The 20,275-nt window shown below is 33.9% G+C and overlaps 3 protein-coding genes across 4 annotated transcripts in view; 1 reads left to right on the forward strand and 2 right to left on the reverse strand.

Moving 5' to 3' along the window:
• Window positions 1-1,786, reverse strand: part of LOC111393170 — a 3,670-nt gene extending 1,884 nt beyond the window's left edge. Inside the window, exon 1 of one of the 2 annotated variants that reach the window (XM_023018567.1) lies at window positions 50-1,786. In XM_023018567.1, coding sequence (XP_022874335.1) covers window positions 50-1,248 — 1,199 coding nt within the window. In that variant the 5' untranslated portion in view covers window positions 1,249-1,786. Of the gene's footprint in view, window positions 1-34 lie in introns of both variants that reach the window. The other variant, XM_023018568.1, reaches the window with a different exon arrangement.
• A 9,096-nt stretch (window positions 1,787-10,882) lies between these two features.
• Window positions 10,883-14,590, reverse strand: LOC111394014 (protochlorophyllide-dependent translocon component 52, chloroplastic-like). The gene is made up of 7 exons (XM_023019804.1): window positions 14,452-14,590; window positions 13,988-14,195; window positions 13,453-13,542; window positions 13,191-13,374; window positions 12,710-12,907; window positions 11,835-12,022; window positions 10,883-11,299 (listed from the first exon to the last, which is right to left on the reverse strand). The coding sequence occupies exons 1-7, from the start codon at window positions 14,588-14,590 to the stop codon at window positions 11,044-11,046; spliced, it is 1,263 nt and encodes a 420-aa protein (XP_022875572.1). The 3' UTR covers window positions 10,883-11,043.
• Window positions 14,591-16,343: 1,753 nt separating this feature from the next.
• On the forward strand, window positions 16,344-18,983 carry LOC111394015. The gene is made up of 3 exons (XM_023019805.1): window positions 16,344-16,400; window positions 17,372-17,816; window positions 18,931-18,983. The coding sequence occupies exons 1-3, from the start codon at window positions 16,344-16,346 to the stop codon at window positions 18,981-18,983; spliced, it is 555 nt and encodes a 184-aa protein (XP_022875573.1).
• The last annotated feature ends 1,292 nt before the right edge of the window (window positions 18,984-20,275 follow it).

Raw genomic sequence — 20,275 nt, forward strand, 5'->3', positions numbered from 1 at the left:
GCTCCCACTAATAGCAGAAACTATGTTCATTAATCTCTTTGATTTCCAAATGGCATGCCAAGGCCTCTCAATATATTTAGCTGACGAACCTTCACAAACCCTGTACCAATAGTTTTCCGGCTCAGGAGCGTCAAATTGTCTCCATATGATCGAGCTTTTATCCTTCCTTAGTTGCATTGGTGTCACCTTATAGCTTCCAACCTTTCTAACTGGAATTTTAGCTTTGTGAGTCTTGTCCCATCTCTTCCAATCTCTAAGAAAATCGCCTTCATCCACAATCGAAGACACTTCTTTCAAATGCTCGAAATCAAAATAGAATCTAAAATCTTTTCCTTCCTCATCCCTGTGGCTCTGTGTATAAGTTGATGCTAGACAAATACTCAAATCCATAACAAATGTACGATTCAAGTACTGGGCCTCACCAAGGGCACACAAGAAGCTCCAAAGATAATGATTCATTCCTTTACAGTAGTCCCCTCCTCGTGAATAGTACAAGTACTTCCCCTTTCTAAATGCCAAATCTGATCCCAACACTGGAATCGTATCATTGATCTCATCGTCCCGCACGGATGGAGCAATTTTTGCCTTTCGACCATTACCAGTGGCATTAATTTGACTCCTTGGACGGCGGGCATTCAAACCAGAATGCCATCGCCCTGGATGAATCACCTTGTAACTACAATCATCCTTGAAGCCCATCCTAAACCTCCGAAAATCCCTATACTTTCTCCAAGACCTCTCTTTCTTGTTCCTGAACCTCCATGCCACATCACATTCAGTAGGCTTCGATCCATTGACCGGTTTTTGATAATCCAAAAAAGCAATCGACTTAAAAGTCCTCAAATTGAACCTCTGGATTGCAATTAAAACCTTAGGGTCTGAACAATTGATCACGTTCAAATCTTCACAACCCGATTTCAAGGTCACGTTTTTCTCAAGTTCCTCCTCAGATTTCTCAATTGAAGCTTCAGTAATCGGGGCCAGTGATCCTATAGGCGATGCCACTGGCGCAGTGGCAATGTCCTCGCCAGTTTTAAGGACGGAAGAATCCGTTTTGAAAGTAGCATTTTCTACCTCCGTGAAAACCTTGGTCAGAGCTCGAGAGGACTCCCACGGATCCGGGGGTTGGTATGTGATTGCAATTACAGTAAATATAAGGACTGAGAACACAAATACTGAGAAACACACATTGCTTATCAGCTTAATTAGGTTTTGCCCTATGGGATCTGTAGGATTCACTTCTTTCATTTACCCAAAGCTATAAATCCCAAATTAAATTCAAACTGATTTCACCAAAGTAGCCAGTGCGCATACATTAAATTCAGCTAAAGAACGGATCTTTGAGATTTAAATGAGGAAACAAACAAATGGCATGCAATCGAATCAATTTTTTTCTTACATAGAGAAGTACTCACCTGATCTGAAATTGACCTAAAATATTGAAGAAGCAACTAAAAAATTGGATCTTGAAACGGTGATTGGTATTAAGGTTCAAAATAAACAATCAATTAAGATTGACAGTCATCTAAATCCGTGAAAAATATCAGATCTTGCACGGTGGAGAGAAAAGTAGGTCTAAAAAAAAATAATGCAAGATCCAAGTTGACTATACCCATTATTTTCAAGAATTGGAATGTAAAATTGGATCTTGATTCTAGAAATTGAAAATTGATGACAGGGGAAGGAAGGAAAAAGGTTTAAGATTATACTTGAAGAAACAACAATCCGGTGAGCTGTCACGATAGTCCAGCAGTGTAGAGAGTGAACTGTGAACCGACAACTAAAGTATTCGAAAATAGCTTAGGAGGTACTTGGATTTTTCTAAATGACGTTTGAATCCGGAACCTTTTTTTTTTTTTTTTTTTTAGCATTTTAATTTTTAATGATGTAATTAAAAAAGAGAGAGAGAGAAAAAACTGTTGAAGTCAATAAATTCGTATATGTTTTATTAGAAACGAAAGCCTCCTATTTAAAAAATAAATAAATAAATAAATAAATTAGGGATATAATGATAATAAAACCTAGAGCTGCAAATGTATAATTATCATTCATTAATAATCATTTTTTTAACAACATTCTTCTTGAATGATATATTACAAAATATCCGTCTCATTAAAATCTTGTTAAAAAAAATTAGTGACAAAACTTGATAGAAGAAAAAGAGTACATATGCTCTTGTAACGAATCATCTATGTCTTGTACGTCCATGTCGTCAATATTGTAATTCTTGCAAAGAATATTCGGTATTGTCTTGTTATGACCTTCAAGTAACACGTTCTTTATACGATATATTTATCAAACATTTGATGAATGTAATAACATGATAGCTCGAAAAAAAACTCTTGTTGATATCTTATTGAATCTCATGCATATTAGAGTATTATTTTGAGGGTAAATACGTTTTCGATCATGGATATACATTACACAAATAATATGTCTCATTAAAACTTGATTAGGAAAAATCCTAGGAGAAAAGTCACAATGAAGGAAAAATGATGCATTATTCTTTTAAGCATACAACAAAAGTTTTCTGTTGTCTCGTTAAAATCTAATGGGACAAAATCTTGATCACAAAAAAAGGTATAACGCGTATTTAATCACTCTCATGATAATATCACTTGAATTATGCTTTAAGCATAAAAATTAATAATTATGTTAGATGAGTTGACTATGCCTTATTTCAAATTTTAGGTATCGTTAAGATAACGTGATATGGACTCGTGATTTTCATCCACCACGATATTTGCAAAATTCACTATGTTGAAAGATGTGTGTTACATATTACGACTTCATTTTTTTTTTTCATTTCCTTTTTGCATGAGTATACACCTTTAAATTTTCGGACTTCGGTCTATAAACTTTTTGTTTCTCTAGTAAAGTCAATTAAAGATTCTGTCTCTTTTATTTGGCCAATCATTATTATGATCGGTATATTTCAACGCATTTATTTCAATTCATCGCGTAGTATTCATGTGCAAAAATGTTGATGACAATTTTTCCTTTTTCAATCTTATCATTTTCTATAATGATATAGTTTATTGAGATATCTCAATTTTCAACGTATCAGATATAAAAACTTCTTCTAAAATTTTATAATTTATTTTGTTTAAATACTCGTTAAGAGTATATATCTATTTGACGGGGCCATCTTTGCGAATTGCACCATTTTCATTTGAAAAATTTTGTATGAGAATAGAATATCATGACACTTTAGTCGTGTCACAAATTTATCGAATATAATATTAAGTAATTAGTCTCCTAAACGTTAATTAGAGTTAGTGCATTTAAAGTTGGTATGTGAGATATTATTAATCTCATTGGTCAACAAATGCATCTAAATAAATTATCTTTCGAACATATAATTCGAATTGTCTTTTACGAGGATTTATATAAGGAAAATACTTTTTATACATAAATATTTACATGATGTTTTAAATAATGATGATGTGTCAAAATGTAAATGGAAAAAGCTATTTGATTAATGAGATTTTGATCAAATTAATCTCACCATATTATCTGTTAGTAAACCATTTTGTAAATTATTTTGTACATGTAGCACAACCATTTAGATAATGATATATTTGTACATTATTTTTTAGTTTCTTAATTTTTTTTCCAGAAAATTGTTCGATCAAATTGACAATCAACAAACTAAGTTATAAAATATCACCCGTTTAGGACAAGGGTTTAAAGTATACATTTATTATCAACATTTTTACTCTTCATCTCAGTGTAATGTGATGGACTAATTGTATATATATTGCACTACCAAAAATTAAATGAAGAAATCAAGTTTTGACCATAAGGTAATTATAATATGGAGAACTATAGTGTGTAATAGCATTGCCTAAACAAAAATGAAAAGTACTTTGCTCTTTATTAAATTAATTAAAGGTGTATAACAAGGAATAGCATTAACAAGACACGTCGTCTTGATTGTACTATCCGAAAAACATACTCATGATTTAAAATTGGAACAATAACTTGGCAAATTTTCAAGTTGTGGACACCATGCAATCATTCAGCAAATGTATCAAATATATTATATAAATATTTTAGCTACTGATGACTAATGACAAGTTTTCAATAAAAATAACATATATGAATTAATTGGATTAAAGAATCTTCTGATTTTTCACTGAACGTCCATTCAAATTCTCATTTCACATCATTATTGATTCAGGATCTTCTAACTGGATATTTACATTAAAATGTCTAAATTGTGATTCTTCAAAAATAACCCCACAAGATTCTTCAAGAATATTAATAAATATAAATTTGTGCTTCTTATAGAGCAACACAATATTTTTATAGAATATTAATTTGTATTAAATACTTCAAACAATTCTACAACAATTTTTTGGAGTATGTAAATGTTCAATTGTATTTCATTCCAAAATAATAATAATATCATACTCTTCGAAAGTAATAACATATTATTGTGTATAGTATAAAATTATGTATGGATTTACTTTTTAGGAGTAAAAACATAATTTATGTTATATTAAAAACATAATTTATGTTAGATTCTACATTATTATGTTATTCAAGAGCAAATTAAATCTAACCAGAATATTAATGAAAATTATTATGTGTTACTTCAAGATAACATTATATTTTATTATTATTTCTTCAAAAGCAATATATCAATATTATTCGAATATATTGAAAATTATAATTTATGCTCTTCATGAGCAAATAATATTATTTTGAAATATTAAATATAATATTGTGATACTTCAAGAACAATAACATGAAGGATTATCAATTTAAAGTTTATAAAGAAACATATAAAAATATTTAATTAGGTTAAAAATATTAATTACCATACATACAATCTTTGATATCAAAATTAATTATCGAACAGATTTGATATGAATCTATACATGAAATTAATATCAAACATACATTAGGAAAAAAATCTTCATACATAGAAGTTAACAGAATTAATTAAATCTTTTACTAACACGCAGAAGATATCAAACACGTGAATTCAAGTACATAAAAGTTAAATCCAAGAATAACCTTAGGGTCCGTTTGATTGCAAAGATGGAATTGAATTGGGTGGAAAACGAATTCCAGAGAATTGAATTGTTTAGAATTGTTTTTCTGGTAATTGTAAATTATTGTGTTTTATTGGTATAATTTTCTATGTGAAAAATGTTGAAATAAAAGTATTTTTTTATGTTCGTTTGACTTTATGTTACATGAAAATTGTTAATTAAAAGGATAGAATTTAATAGTATTGGGGATGACATTGGTTTCCATCGCCAAAAAGCCTAAAAAATATATCAATAAAAAATTCAAAAAAAATAATCTATTTTTTAGTCATTCGTTTGGCTTTATTTTACATGAAAATTATTAATAAAAGAAAAATATTTTTTTTACAATAATTCTTAGAATTGGTTTCCATTGCCTATAAAAAAAATAAAAAAATCATCGCTACAGTAGTCGGGAATTCCAATTCTCACCATATATGGTAAGAATTGGAATTCCACCAAATCAAGGAATAGCACAACTTTCAATAAAAGTTAGGAACCAATTCCATGGAAAATCTTGTGAATCAAACACTACATTTTGGGTGGAATTCCACCCAAAATCCATTTTCCACCCATTTCCATGGAATTGGGTGAATCAAACAATACTTTAGATAAATAGCTTCAAAATGAAATTCACGCACACGGAAGTTAAAGGCATGAATTCCACATATCAAAATGCAATGTTTGCGACAGAATTAGTGTATATGTTAACAAAAAAAATCACATGTATATAAAAAAATGGAAATTATTGCATTTGTATATAAAAAAATTCACATGTCATCGAATTGATTTCAATACATGTGACGGATGATTATGCTTATAAAAACTTAATTCACTTTGATTTTGAGAGAATCATGCTGATAACATATTATAAAAAAGGAGATGAGACTGGAGAAGTTGATAAACTTATGTGTGATTTATTAAAAACAAAAATCCTATATTTATAGAAAAAATTAAAGATATAATGACAATAATATCTAGGATTGCATGGGTACCATTGTCATCTAAAAATAGTATAATTTAAAACAAATGATAGATTCTAGGTAAACAATAATGTAAAGTCGGGCAACTAATTTTTAAAGTCACCCTCAATAAGAAAGCAATTAAATGATTTAGCACTCAAGATTAATTCTAAAAATTCACTATCTCCAATTCCTTTTACTTGTCGTCACACTCAAGATTCACCTTGCTTTCTCTAATTTTTCTGTCACCCTAGGTTCACTGCCCTATGCAAGACGCAGAGAACAAAATAATGAAAATATGTGTGTAGTAGCCATTGCTAAGTTGGACTAAAATGGATTTTTTATATAGCTTCAGAAATGGGTTAATTCTTTGAATGATTACTGAATTATACTAAGTATTACTCTGAACTAAATTTTTTTTTTCTCAATAATTGCTGAACTATGCACTATGTTAACCACACATCACTCAAGTAGAAAAATTCATTAGGTTCAACAAACAATCCAATTTTTGTTCCAAAGAGAACAAATATTCCTAATTTTTGCAAATATCTCTGACCATAAATTAAAAAAAAAAAAACATTTTGTAGAAATCTCAACCATCACTGAAAAAAAAAAATCAATATTTGAGATAGCTACAAGCAAAATTCAATCTTTTGTAGAAATATCTGATGCCCAATCCTAAAAAGTTTTATTTTTCTTCGATTTATAAACCCTTGATTTTTAGTTTCATTTTGTTCTCTCTTCATTTTCTTTGGTTTCTTCTTTCACAAAGATCAATTTGAGGGAAGAAAAAATTGTTGCCGCTTAATAATTGAACTTAAAATTGTATCTCAAAGATTACTGGACTATATACCATGCTATACATTCATCACTCAAGTCGACATTGTTTGTTAAACTTAATGATTTTTCCCACTTGAGTGATGGGTGTGTAAAATGCCGTATAGTTCAATGACTATTGAGATATATTTTTAAATTTAGTTATTAAGTAGTATCATTTGGTATAATTCGATAATTATTCAAATTGTTATAAACAACTACAAACATACCGGATAATTCCAATACCACTTTGTTATGATAATAGGTGAGAAAATAAGAGACACAATATGAAGCAATTGATCACAAACTTAAGAATAAAATAATTTGCAAAGGAATGGAGATTTCACTAAAATATGAAGAAAGAATTATAATGATTTCGTGTTTTGATTTGTCTAACATGTTAATCTAAAATATAATGAAGAGTTAAATATATATAAAAGATGTTTCAAGCCTAAAAGTAGAATTATAGAAGGAAAAGAATGTTCAAAACGCGAAAACGGACTCGAGTCAGATGAATATGTCACTCGAGCGCCAGGCAGGGCTACCCCGCTACTCAAGCATCCAATTGACGCCAGACGATGTTGCTTCACTGCTTTGGGTGCTCAATCTCTAGTCGAGCACTAGGCGAGCATAGTTGTCCCAAAAAGTCCTACATGGTTCATATCCTAATCTCTTCAAATTCAACACAAATTCCACTTCTCAATTCTGTTTTAAATAGAACTTCAATTAGAATTTGTCAACCAGACTTTATATAAGATTTCAAAAGCATTCCAATAAATATAATTCCTCTCAATGTTGACCTTTATTAGAATTTTCCATCATCTTTAAAATAAAATTCACGTCACTTCCTAATTCCAACAAACTACACCTTGACACAAATTATACTACAATGAGAAAATTCAAAGATTTTCTACCTGGAAACAAATTCCATTGCAATGAATGAGCTTCGACTCTTCAACAAATCAAAATTTTCAAGTTGAAAACATTATCCACCACCACAAAATCGAGAAGCGAAAGGGAAGATAATTAGCTAGTAAAAAAATGGAAATTTCATCCTAAATTCATGGTGAAATCAAAAGTAATAAAAATTTGGCCCAGCTCCAAAAAATTAATTTTAGTCCAACTAACTTCATTCCCAACTCATGCCTAATATTCAATTATTCAAATTTAGTATCAAATTTAAAGAGTTCACTTATAATTAAACTAGTTTATTATATAACAAATAATTTTTATTGATTAAAGTAAAGATAAATGACTTATTTTAACAGATACCACATGTTTGACAGCTCAAAAGTAATTAAGCCCCCGTTTGGCCTCCATTCTCTTTCATTTTTTCTCTCTTATTTTCAACAACACAATCTTTCATAAAATAATATTACAAAAATCAAAATTTTTTTATTCTTTTTCAACCACACATTCTTAAAAAAAATACTATTCTAAATATTAAAATTTGGAAAAAAAATGGGGGCCTAACGGGAGCTAAATTTTTTCTAGCGTATTTTTTTATATATTACATTTTATACTTGTAAGTTAAAATTTTATTTATTTAAACCATGAAATGGATGTTATTATCAAAATAAGTAATATGCTTTATATTTACTTTTATCAGTTAATATATAAACTAAATCTCGTGTGATAAAAGACATCTTTAAAAAACTTTAAATTTCAGTCTACCTAATATATATTGCTGGCTCCACCCCTAACAAAACCCAAATCGGTTCAAACTCAAAACCTGAGTAACAAAATTCCAAAACACCATTGGACACCAAAGTTGCTCGAATCGCGAGCACCAAAATCGAATGTAATTAATGATCACCAGATAAGGCTGAAACAAGCCATGTAACTGAATCGCCACAAATTGCTTCAATAGAAGGATCTTGACTAGAGTCCTAACCTTCAACTACGAACGAAGCAAAATCAACATTTTTGTACCTATGTGGAAGTATATTCTCAAAGATGGATCTGTTTCTAGCAATTAAATGCAATGACAACGTTGGTAATGGTGGCAAAGCAGAATTATCCATAACTTTCGAAGTTGACTTAAACGTATTCATCAAAGTAGACGTCAAACAAAACTCTGACGATATTGAAACAAACGCACAATCCACATGAGCTCTACAAATTTATGCTGATTAACTTTCAAAGATTATATAGTACCCTGCAAGAAATATAATTAGGAATTTTTTTTCCCTATAACAGAATATGAAGGCCTTTATGAACTTTCATAATTCCACCTTCACCAATGAATTTGTACTCTTTCAAGTCAAGAGTAATCAAAGAGATAATATTTTTATTCAAATTAGGAACATTCCATACTGCATCAAGTATTCTAACACTTCCATCAGTTAACTTAATTCTGACCCTTTCCATACCAACTATCCAACAAAAGTGTACTATTATCGATCATAACAACACCTTATAAACTTCTTCATATGTCGTAATCCTGATTGGAACGTATATGAAAAGTGCAAGGTGTATCAAGAATCCAACCCTCTTCACATTCAGAATCACCGTCAGAAAGCACCAAAAGATCTTCATCATTGTGAAACGTTTCTCCAACACCGACTTCACTCGAAGTAACTAATTTCTTTTCTTTCTGATTAGCTACAACTAATTTTTCATTATTCTACAATTTAAACAATCCCTAACCAAGTGCCCATTCCTCTTGTAATAATTATAAATTTTATTTGTCAAGTTAGACCTTGATTTGCTCCTTCCAGAATCATCAACAAATAAGGCTATCTCCATGAGCCCGAATTCGAACGAGATGCTTCATCTTCTCATTTGAATAAAGAGCATCATAACATCTTCAATATTGAGTGTATCATGACTAAATAGGAATGTGTTTCTAAACAAAATATATGAAGCAGGCAACAAACACAACAAAGTCAAATCTAAACCTTCTTTATCATATTTGACTTCAAATGTCTTTAAATCAACGACGTTCTCCTTAAATACGGCTAGGTTCAAGAGACGTACATTCCGTCATACGATGAGAATAAAGATGATGCTCCAAGTGCAATTTGCTAATAAAACTCTTCGTCGTGCACAATTGTTCCAATTTTTACCATAACATAGCGATGAACTTCTCCTTCAAAACATCTTGAAAACTGTTATTCAAAAGATGAATTTGAGATAGAGCTTTCTGATCCCTTCATTATTTCTTCTCTTGATTTCAAGTTGTGAACAATTCTTAAATCCGAATAATGCATTGTCCAAATCCATTTGAACTAATATTGCTTGCATCTTTACCTATCATAACAAAAATCATGTGGAGCGATCCAAAATCGGAATATTATGCTTCTTAATTGCCATAAAAAAATCTCCATACGAATAAGACTTTAGCTCTGATACCAGCTTGTGAAAAACGACGACGAAAATACTAGATAATTTCAATACCAATTTATTATGATAATAGGTGAGAAAATAATAGACACAATATAGAAGGAGAATGCTCAAAATGCGAAAACGGGCTTGATGAATATAGCGCTCGAGTGCCAGTAGGTGCCACCTCATTTCTCAAGTGTCCAACTGGCGCCAACTTCACTGCTTTGAGCGCTCGAGCACTATGTGAGCATAGTTGCCTCGAAAAGTCCTTCCTGATTTATTTCTTGATCTTTTCAAGTTCAACACAAATTTTGCCTCCCAATTGGCTTCCAAATAGAATTTCAACTAAAATTTGCTAAATAGACGTTGAATAGAATTCTAAAAGCATTCCAACAAATAGAAATCCTCTTAATGTCAACCTTAATTAGAAATCCCAATCACCTTCAAAATAGAATTTGGATCACACTTTAATTCTAACATAAATAAGTAACCCTTCAGAAGTAACAGAAAAGGAAGTAGAGTGACCCAAAAAACCAATGATCATATTATCAACGTCACTTGTTTTCATGCATTCTGATGGCGAAGTAACAGAGTATAGACTCTAAATTAACGTTTATAGTAGAAACTCTAGCATATTATCCTGAGACTTGATCATCCCATAGAACTAATATCAAGCAGGACCATTTGAATAGATTATGTAAAATTCGGAGATAAATTAGAACACCCTTTATGAAAAACTTTTAAAAGACCTTTAATATTCTACACTTCATTGACGTTAGATTAAGCAAAAAACAATGGCAATTCCATGTTTCTAACTTTATTTTTATGCAAAGTTGTGAATGTTGCATGATCCCGATATAAATTACAAATTTTATAGGCATTGTTTGTTACAAGCAATCTCAGCGGAAGGCATGGTCGTAATCATGATATCGGAAAGTTTTGTAAATAAAGTGAGACAACCATTTTGAAGCCACAAAGCATAGAACAGCCATGCATACCAGGCTGTTCCTTGTAGCCACAGACATAATACCCTGCCTCCCTGCAGCAACTATTCCAATTGAAGCAATGGAGATGACCTGCAGCAAAATCTCAAGTATATTGAGACCTCTGTATGCAAGACTGCAGCTACTACAATTCACTGTGTGGGACCAATACCTGAAAACAATCACAAAAATTGCGTCATTAAACTGCAAATGTAAGAATGCATAACTTCAATCTTGTCCATTTGCATTGATTCTACCAATTAAAATTAAATTAGAAGATCGTGTAAAATTTTGACTCCTAAAAACAATACTACTCAATATTTGTGGGAAAAAAAAGTGACACGTGAATTTTGTTAGCAAGCTCAATTCATATTCTAGATTAATCCCAAATTCCAATCTCGAGAGCATATGAAATGAAAAACATAAGCACGCATACAAATACATAAATTTATAGTGCTTTACCCTCAATGTAAGATCTACGTCCACTATGGCCTAAAGATATTTTCCAATAAGGAGATTATATGGTCAAACAGTACAATTAATTAAGCTCCATATAGTGGCACTGTGCTATGGTCTCAATAGCACATGACGCGGTTTATCAAACAAGTCTCGTATTTCACAATGAGAAATCAAAGAAAATGAAGCCAACTTTATATTTTGGTCCTAGTTAGCTTGAGTCGACCACAGTTTGAGTCCTCTAGATTTACCTATCAAACAGCTGCTCTCTAGGAGGGGTTGGTGGGAGTAGTCTGCTAAACTTTGTTCCGAAGTCAACTTGAGTGCCTGCATAAGTGTTTAACCACTTTCTGAAGGCAACCACAAGAGCATCTGCCTTAGTTGGCACAAAGCCAGATTTATGCCAATTGAGAGGGCCAACATCCGCTATCTTGCGCTCCTAAAGAAACAATAAATGAATCAGCTCATTTAATGTGTGTCTTCCAAGGTACTATATGATTGTATTCTTACATAACGATTAATGATTTAATATTGAGCAATCTAAAGATTTTATCACAGAGAAAATATACATACATGAGAAGCCTTCTCAAGAAAATGGACTCTTTGAAATGATAAAATTGAACTAATACTCAACAGTCAAGCGATGGATTATCATGAGGTGGAGTACCGCGAAACATATCAGAAGACTTATCTGGGATGCATTTGTCTGATTTCTTTCTTCATTTTTCGCATTTCAATTACCTTTAGTACGCAATAGTGTTACCATAAAAATAATGCTGCTAGCAAAATAAGCACAAGCAAGGAAACGCATTGGTAGATAGATTCGCGAGAAAAAGACATTTGGTGCCCTGTGACTTGCCTGCCTTCTTTTGATAATTTGTTACATAGACCACACAAGTTTATTCAAATGATATACCTACATAGATTTAAATGCCCTGAACGTCAGGCCACCCTGATCATATTTAAAGAGAGCAAGATAGCATAGACATGAAACATTTAAGTATCTACTTATTTGTCAATGCTTGATAATCATGTATAGGATCCTAGTGCTCAGTTTTAGAAGATATCTAAGTATGTTGAATATTATGATAAAATGTAATTCGTAAAAAAATGAGTTAAAATTCACCTCCACGTGAAGAAGATATAGATCTGAATCTAGAATTAAATTTTGTCCAATATGAAAGAGCCAACGTGGAACAACTCGATCTATCCACACCCCAAAGTTTCTTGGAGAAGCAAATATCAACCTGCTATTACCCGGACTGACTGGAATACAGTAGAAAATTAGAAGCGCTCTTTTCTGTGTAACAGGTGATGCTGGCTCCTGCATTAAAGATAAAACATATTGCTAAAGAAATATGATGAGATTAAGCCCCTGTTTGACAACCATACTTTTGGGGAAAAAAAGAGTTTTGAATAATAATTTTTAGGAGGATGTGTCGCTAAAAAGTACCAAAAAATTTTGGATTTACGTGCAGAATGTTATTGTGAGAATGTATGGTTGAAAATGAGTATGTAGAAAAAAGAGTTCGACAAATATGGTCGTCAAACAGGGGCTACTTATTAAGCAATCAAAACTTGAGACGATAAAAATATCAACTATTTACCTCCGTGGTTCCAACAGATGATGTGGACTGCTTACTTGGATCCCCTCCTAGACTGTAAAAACTGTAGTAGAGACAGGGTGCAACAAAATTGTTATCCCCAGTTGCTTTCGCAGTGAAACCGTTTATGTCTAGTTTCTGTAAACTTATTTCAACCGGTTTGCCTCCCTCTCTATCAGCCTTCAGAGTGCAGGATACTTACTGTTAGCCATGTGAAATTCACAGGAAAACATGTCAGATGTGAGTCATGCACAGATTTACTTATCTCTTTGGCGTTTCTGGAACTCTCATTATTCCATGATGTGCGTAATAGACATGCGCAGGGTCCATAAGATTTTCAATCAGAAGTTCATACCTGAAAATGCCAATGCGGCTGTAAAGAATAACACAAAACAGGTCCATGCTTTGATGCTCGATTTATTATCTATGCTCCGTGTGATGTCACAGTTAGTTGTTAGAACTTTCATCATAACAACAAATGAATCAGGTATCAACTTTTCTGTCCCTTGAGGGATCATAATTGAATTTGTTCATCTTACTTTTTCACATAAGTCCATGTTATCTCTTTATCCACAGCAGTTCCATTTTTCTGTTTCTCAGAAATTATTTCCTTTTTCTTGTGGGAAAGCAAAGGAATGCAAGATTTTTGTTTTCCTTTAATTGATGTACAAGAATACTGAGAGCTAGTGTGAAGGTAACAACATTCAAATGGAAAACTTTATGTTGATTCCGTGCAGAGTACCTTGAAACATGACTCATAAAAATTCTTTAACAAAACGGAAAAGCAAACAATAGCTTACCCGTAGGGTATATCTCTCGATATCATCATATTGGTGAATGATGGGTCATCAAGTTCTGGGATGTAGGGAGGCTTCTTCTTCAAATGAATGTCTTCATATAACGGATCAGAATTCGCCCAAAACCAAAGAATATTATTTTGTACACAACTTGGATACACAGCTACACATGCTTTCTTAGAAGTGTGAACCTGCAGAACCAATGAATCTTCTTATTTTAAAAGAAATTATTTATTGTCTAGAAGCCATGATGCAAACACTCATACACACAATCAGAGCAAGGCAAAAGTATGTTGTGTCATGATCAAGAGTTTTTTTAACTTAATGCCAGTTAAAATGCTTAGGATATTCTGTACGATCAGAAAAGGCTCACTCTATACCACACACGACCTTTTCCAACATCTATGATGAGTTATTCTACTTTTCAGGCTATTTCCTTTTCATAAAGGGGCTCATGCACAAGAAACTCGTTTTTAAATGAAAATTNGGAACAGGTGAATTTAATTTCTGAGTTAAAGGAATCTGAATAATCGGTTTTTCAAATATTGTTCTTGAAATTAGTGGGTAGGTGGATGACGGAAATGAGAAAGCTCCCAGAGCTTCCATGGCTGGGAAGTTTCTTTTGGGAACAATAATTTGCTCAAAATGAATGGAAAAGATAATTATTTGTATGTGGATGGAGTTGAAGAGACGAACGTACAAATGTGTATGGTTGGCAACAAACCAAAACAGCGGGCTTCTTCTAAAATTGACCAAGTAAAATGTTCTTAATTTCACTTTGACGTTTAAAAACTTAAATATTATCACATTAACTTCTTAAATAGTAAAAAACAGAAATATTCTTAAATATATTATGTAATTACAAAATATTGAATAGTTTAAAAGATTTTATTACTCTTTTAGTTAATAATGAAAAATCAAATATTTCTCTACTTATAAAATTGCAGAACGAGTTTCAAACATATAAAAACTCTCATTTTTTATCTGCTTGAACCTCAAAATATCAAAAAAATTTAAATGTCGAAATCAGAATTTTTTTCAGATCAATTACTTCAAATCGGTGAGTATATTTTTACACATGCTTAATTTCGATTTCAATAAATTAGTGTACGTTTGAGTAGTTAAATAACACAGTAGTTAGTAGAAATTTTTTTTAATAGATCTATAATTTATTTCTTTAGAACCATAGAAAAATAAAAAGTCATACGCAAAATAAACAATCTGACAATTAACTGTGGGATGGTAATGAAGACTGTTAGACAGCAGACAGCCGACTGTGAAAATACTGTCAAACAGCCGACTGTCTATGTTAGATGACTAACAGTCGACATAGACAATCGGCTGTTAGACGGCCAACAGCCGACTGTTAGTTGGTTGTTTCGGCCGACTGTCGGCTGTAAAACAGTCCACAGTCGGGTTTTCCCGACTATTTTACAAATATCTTTATTATTAGTTTTTGTTATGGCAATTGTTTTATAATTTTAATTACAAGTTGATTAGATATCTGAATTTTTGTTATTGTAATTGATTTTAAAATCCTATATCGTCATGCAGCTATAATAATCCCTGTCTGTTATTTCGGTGATTTCGAATTGAATGAAAATAATAGATGGGAATGGAGATGGATGAGTGATGTATATGTTTGTAATGCAATTCCTGTAACAAAAAGTACATCATATGCGAAAGTGTACCAGGATTTGCAAAATAAGCTGAATGTTGATTCTTTGCAGTACAATATGCAACTGAGATATTTATTCAATGGTTATGGTGATTCATCCATTCCGATACCACCTATATTTGTTACTAATAGTGCTGAATTGAATTATGTATTCGAATTGAATAAAATACATAGGACTCTGATTGTTCTTTGTGTTATTTTAGTTAAGAAGGATGTTGTCGAAAGTGAACGCAAAGATTCAAATGGAACAGATAATAATGACCGAGATTTTTGGGAGACGGTGGAGATAGTTCCTGCAGATGATGTGATTATTCCCGAGACAGTTGTTATTGATCGTGAAGTCACTGTTACACACAGAATTCCGTCGACAGTTGAGGATAACGAAAATATAAATGATTTTACAAATAAAAATTTAATTGCTTTATCTCGACAGAGACCTGAGTGGGGCGGGAGCTCAGGGGTGGAACAAGTGGACCGTTCTCTAATTCTTCGCGTATGGCTCCCGATGATAACGATTTGTATGTTGAGCAACTATTTGAAACCAAGAAAGATTTGCAGGAAGTTGTGCACCGGATGATATTAAAATATAACTTTGAGTTCAAGGTAAAAAAATCAACCAAGTCATTGTTGACAGTAGTCTGCGTTGACGACAATTGCAATTGACGCTTGAGAGCGACTAAGATGGACACGAATGAGTGCTTTGTAGTTCACAAATATGCACGGGAACATACTTGCGAAGTGAGAATTTGTCGAAATGATCACAGGCAAGCTCAAGCATGGTTTATTGGTCGACAGATAATGCATAAGTATCAGGACCCACGGACGATCTACAAATCTTCGGACATCATTAACGACGTCCGTTGAGACTATGGAGTGGTCATGAGCTACCAGAAAGCCTAGAAGGCCAAAGAATGTGCGTTGGAGGATTTAATGAGATCGGCTGAGGAGAGCTATGCTAAATTGGTCAGGTATTGCCATAACATGGGGACAACTAATCCTGGCACGACATATTTTATTGAGACGGGGGGCGATAATTGTTTTAAGTATTTGTTCATGACTTTCGGACAATGTATTCGTGATTTTCGAAATGCAATGCGACCCGTAATTCTAGTTGATGGTACAACTCTGAAAGCTAAATATCAAGGCAAATTAATTATTGCTACATGTTAAGATGACAACATCCAAATTTACCGTATTACATTCGGCATAGTCGACAACGAGAATGATCTGTCCATGCGTTGGTTCTTTTCGAAACTGAGGGAAGTGATCGAGAAAGTCGAAAACCTTGCATTTGTAACCGATGGGGGACAGTTTATAATAAATGGTATCGTTGAAATTTTTCCCGAGGCACATTACTGGTATTGCATGTACCATATACAAGGTAATTTGAAGACTAGGTATCGGGGCAAAGACATCGTTTCATTGTTCAGGAGAGCAGCCGAAGCTTACAGTGCTGAAGACATAATAAGTTCATGTTCGAGATAGGAAGTAAATCATTATCGGCGTTAGAGTATCTGATGAACATGGAGATCGAACATTGGGCGTGGTCATACTTTCCAGGATGTCGATACAATATGATGACGTCGAATAACGCGGAGTCTCTCAATGCATTGTTTAAGAAGGATCGAGAGTTACCAATTATCGCAATGATTAAGAACATTCGTAACAAGCTACAACAGTGATTTCATGACCGACATGCGACATCATAGAGTTACACTAGCGTGCTGACCTCAGCTCAAGAGGAGAAACTCTTTAAGGCGACAGAGGTTGCGAGGAAGTTGAATGTGGAAGCACTAGATGAGTTCCGCTTTTCCGTGCAATGTGCACGTAATACGGCATATATGGTGAACTTGACTTATAATACATGCACTTGTATGAGATTTCAGTTAGAGAGTTTTCCATGTGAGCATGCAGTTGCGGTGGCGATGTATCGAGGCTTTGCGGCGAGAACATTATGCTCTTTGTATTATACGACTGAGTCTTGGAGAACATCATATGCTGAGACTATATTTCCTCTGCCGAATGAAGTCGAGTGGGAAGATCCCGAGTACATTCTCCCGTTTCATGATTTGTTGCCACCAGCAGTTGAATCGCGTGGTCCTGGACGTCCAATTACATCTAAAATACCATCTACCGAAAAATTTCCTCAACCACGTAAGTGTGGCGGGTGCAAAGTTATAGGGCATACTCGACAATTTTGTACCAGTCAAATTTCCCTAAATGACAATTAGACAGGTACGTTAAATGAATAATATTTCCGCTTACTTTACACCGTTCAATATTTGTTCTTTATAGATGTTCAATGTTCAATATTTATTCTTAATAAATGGTATTTATAATGATTTATATGAAAAAATTAATTTCATACTCGGCATGTGTGTAAAATAACAAAAAATAACTTACAGAAAAATAATTAAATTTTCAATGTGAATGTTATATACATTGAACATAAATTTACAATTATTTCATAATCACAAAAAATAATTAAATTTTCAATGTGAATGTTATATATATTGAACACAAATTTATAATTATTTCATAATCACAAAAAATAATTAAATTTACAATTCAAATGTTACATATATTTAATACAAATTTACGGGTCACCATTAAATTCGAACAAATCACAAACTAGCTTCTTTCTTCAGTTCTGTATCCACGATTGGTTGATTCTATCAATCTTATGTCCTATACTTAAAAATTCAATGTACTTAATGACAAATATGCCGCAGTCACCGCTACAATTGAACAAGAATGGATCAGTTCAATACTGTGTAGCTAAAAAACTAAATCTGAAAGATGAAAATAACAAAGTTTAAACACTTGCCTTATGGACTGTCGCGCTGTCGTCGTGTTCCAAACAATTCGCAATCTGTCGTGTACAGTCATCCCCACACATTTGGCCATCATAGGAAAAATTATAGCTACGGACTCTAGGTTTTGCTCCAGCTGGTCTAGTGTCAAATATGAATGATTTGGGTCGTACACATATATAGTCATGTCAGCAAAAACGATCTCCAGCGTAATATAGTGCTTATTGATGCACACTGGAATGTACATATGTGTATAACCCTCCAATGATTTTCCCCCCGACACTCGGCGACATTCCTATTACCCACTCAAGCATATATTTTGGCATCGTATACTCGTTACCCATAAGTTGGAGCGACTGATACTCTATGATAACGACATGCAGGAACTCGGTGTTTAATATGACTCGACCATGGACGTCAAATGATTTTAAATGTCTTTGAGCTCGATTTCGCAGCAAGTCCATGGCCAGGTCAATGTGCTGCATCAGGAAACACCAAAAAAATATGAGTTATTCATTTAATAAATACAAAGTGACGTATACATAAAAAACACGAAATGAATAGTTCACTTACATTGTCGAAGAGCCAAGCTCCCGAAGTGGTGATATTGTGGAACCACTTGTAAGCGTTCGAGACCGTCCAGGTACCTATCATGCGGCTAGCTCTGAAAAAATAGGGAAATGTTAAAATAATCATAGACGAGTTGGCGTACAGTGCTTTATTAAAATCATACAATACTTACCCGGGGGATAATTCTCCTCTACTCCGTCTCGAACGCTTTTCATTTGGCGTTATCCACCTCCCTGAATAAGTTCGGGTGCGTCCCATCGATGAACGTCCTCCTCTTGGCCTCAGCCATGAAAGGGGAAACAACATACTGTGGTGGCACTCTCAACCTCTTGCCGACCACCTGCTCCGTCTCATCAACAGCATGTCTCTTACCCTCAATCACGACAGGCGTCCTCTCAACCTCCGGGGCCACCTCATCCGCCCCTCCCATCTGGGCCTCCCCCTCCGTCGCCACCTCCTCCGCCCCTCCCATCGGGGCCACTCCTCCGTCGTCCCCTCTCCCATCCCCATCGGGGCCACCCTCTTTCCCTCTATAGACAACCACAATGATTCTAATGTCTCATCATGTCAAAAATGTGGGTGACCCCCCTCTCCATCACCATCTCTGCTACCCTCTCGATCATCATGTCCACCATCCCCTCTGTCCCCCCATCGCCTAGTAGCTAAATCTCCTCTAAGTGCCGCTACCGTATCCTGAAGGTCGACAATGCAAGACCGTAGCATTCCAACATCATGGGATAGATCGTCAACCCTCCCTGTCAACTCTCGTCCCAGATCATCGACATTCTCCGTTAACTCTCTTCGTAGCGCGTCGACCTCCTCCGCTATAAATTCAGTCAGACGGGCATACAAATCATCACTCTGTGTTGGAGATACACGGGGGACGTGTCTGGATGAGGGAGAAAGAGATACCCTCGATGGTGGCGATGCTAATGGCGGCGGCGATGCCCTCGGCGGAGACAATGCGTATGGCGGCGACGATACTCTCGGTGGAGGTGATGCCAATGGTGGCAGCAATACCCTCGACGGAGGTGATCGTCAATCAGTTGGACCGCCCTCCTACATAAAAACATTAAAAATTATTCAATAAATTTATACGTCGATGATATTCAATAAATTATATTCAATTCACATACCCAATCTCGATCTAGGCTCGGATCAGACATCTCCTCGTCTTGGGTGTGCGGAACGCCTAAATTGAGCACAAGACCCCGAGCCTCCTCTTCCATT

The sequence above is a fragment of the Olea europaea genome, chromosome 4 (assembly GCF_002742605.1).
Source record: "Olea europaea var. sylvestris chromosome 4, O_europaea_v1, whole genome shotgun sequence".
NCBI classification, from domain to species: Eukaryota; Viridiplantae; Streptophyta; class Magnoliopsida; order Lamiales; family Oleaceae; genus Olea; species Olea europaea.

What these genes read in the sequence shown, in the direction of transcription:
- LOC111394015 (XM_023019805.1), top strand. Translation starts at nt 16,344, where the DNA reads ATGGACACGAATGAGTGCTTTGTAGTTCACAAATATGCACGGGAACAT. An exon ending in CACGGGAACATACTTGCGAA is followed by an intron (nt 16,401 to 17,371) that starts GTGAGAATTTGT and finishes GCGACATCATAG; the next exon opens with AGTTACACTAGCGTGCTGAC. An exon ending in CGAAAAATTTCCTCAACCAC is followed by an intron (nt 17,817 to 18,930) that starts GTAAGTGTGGCG and finishes TCGATTTCGCAG; the next exon opens with CAAGTCCATGGCCAGGTCAA.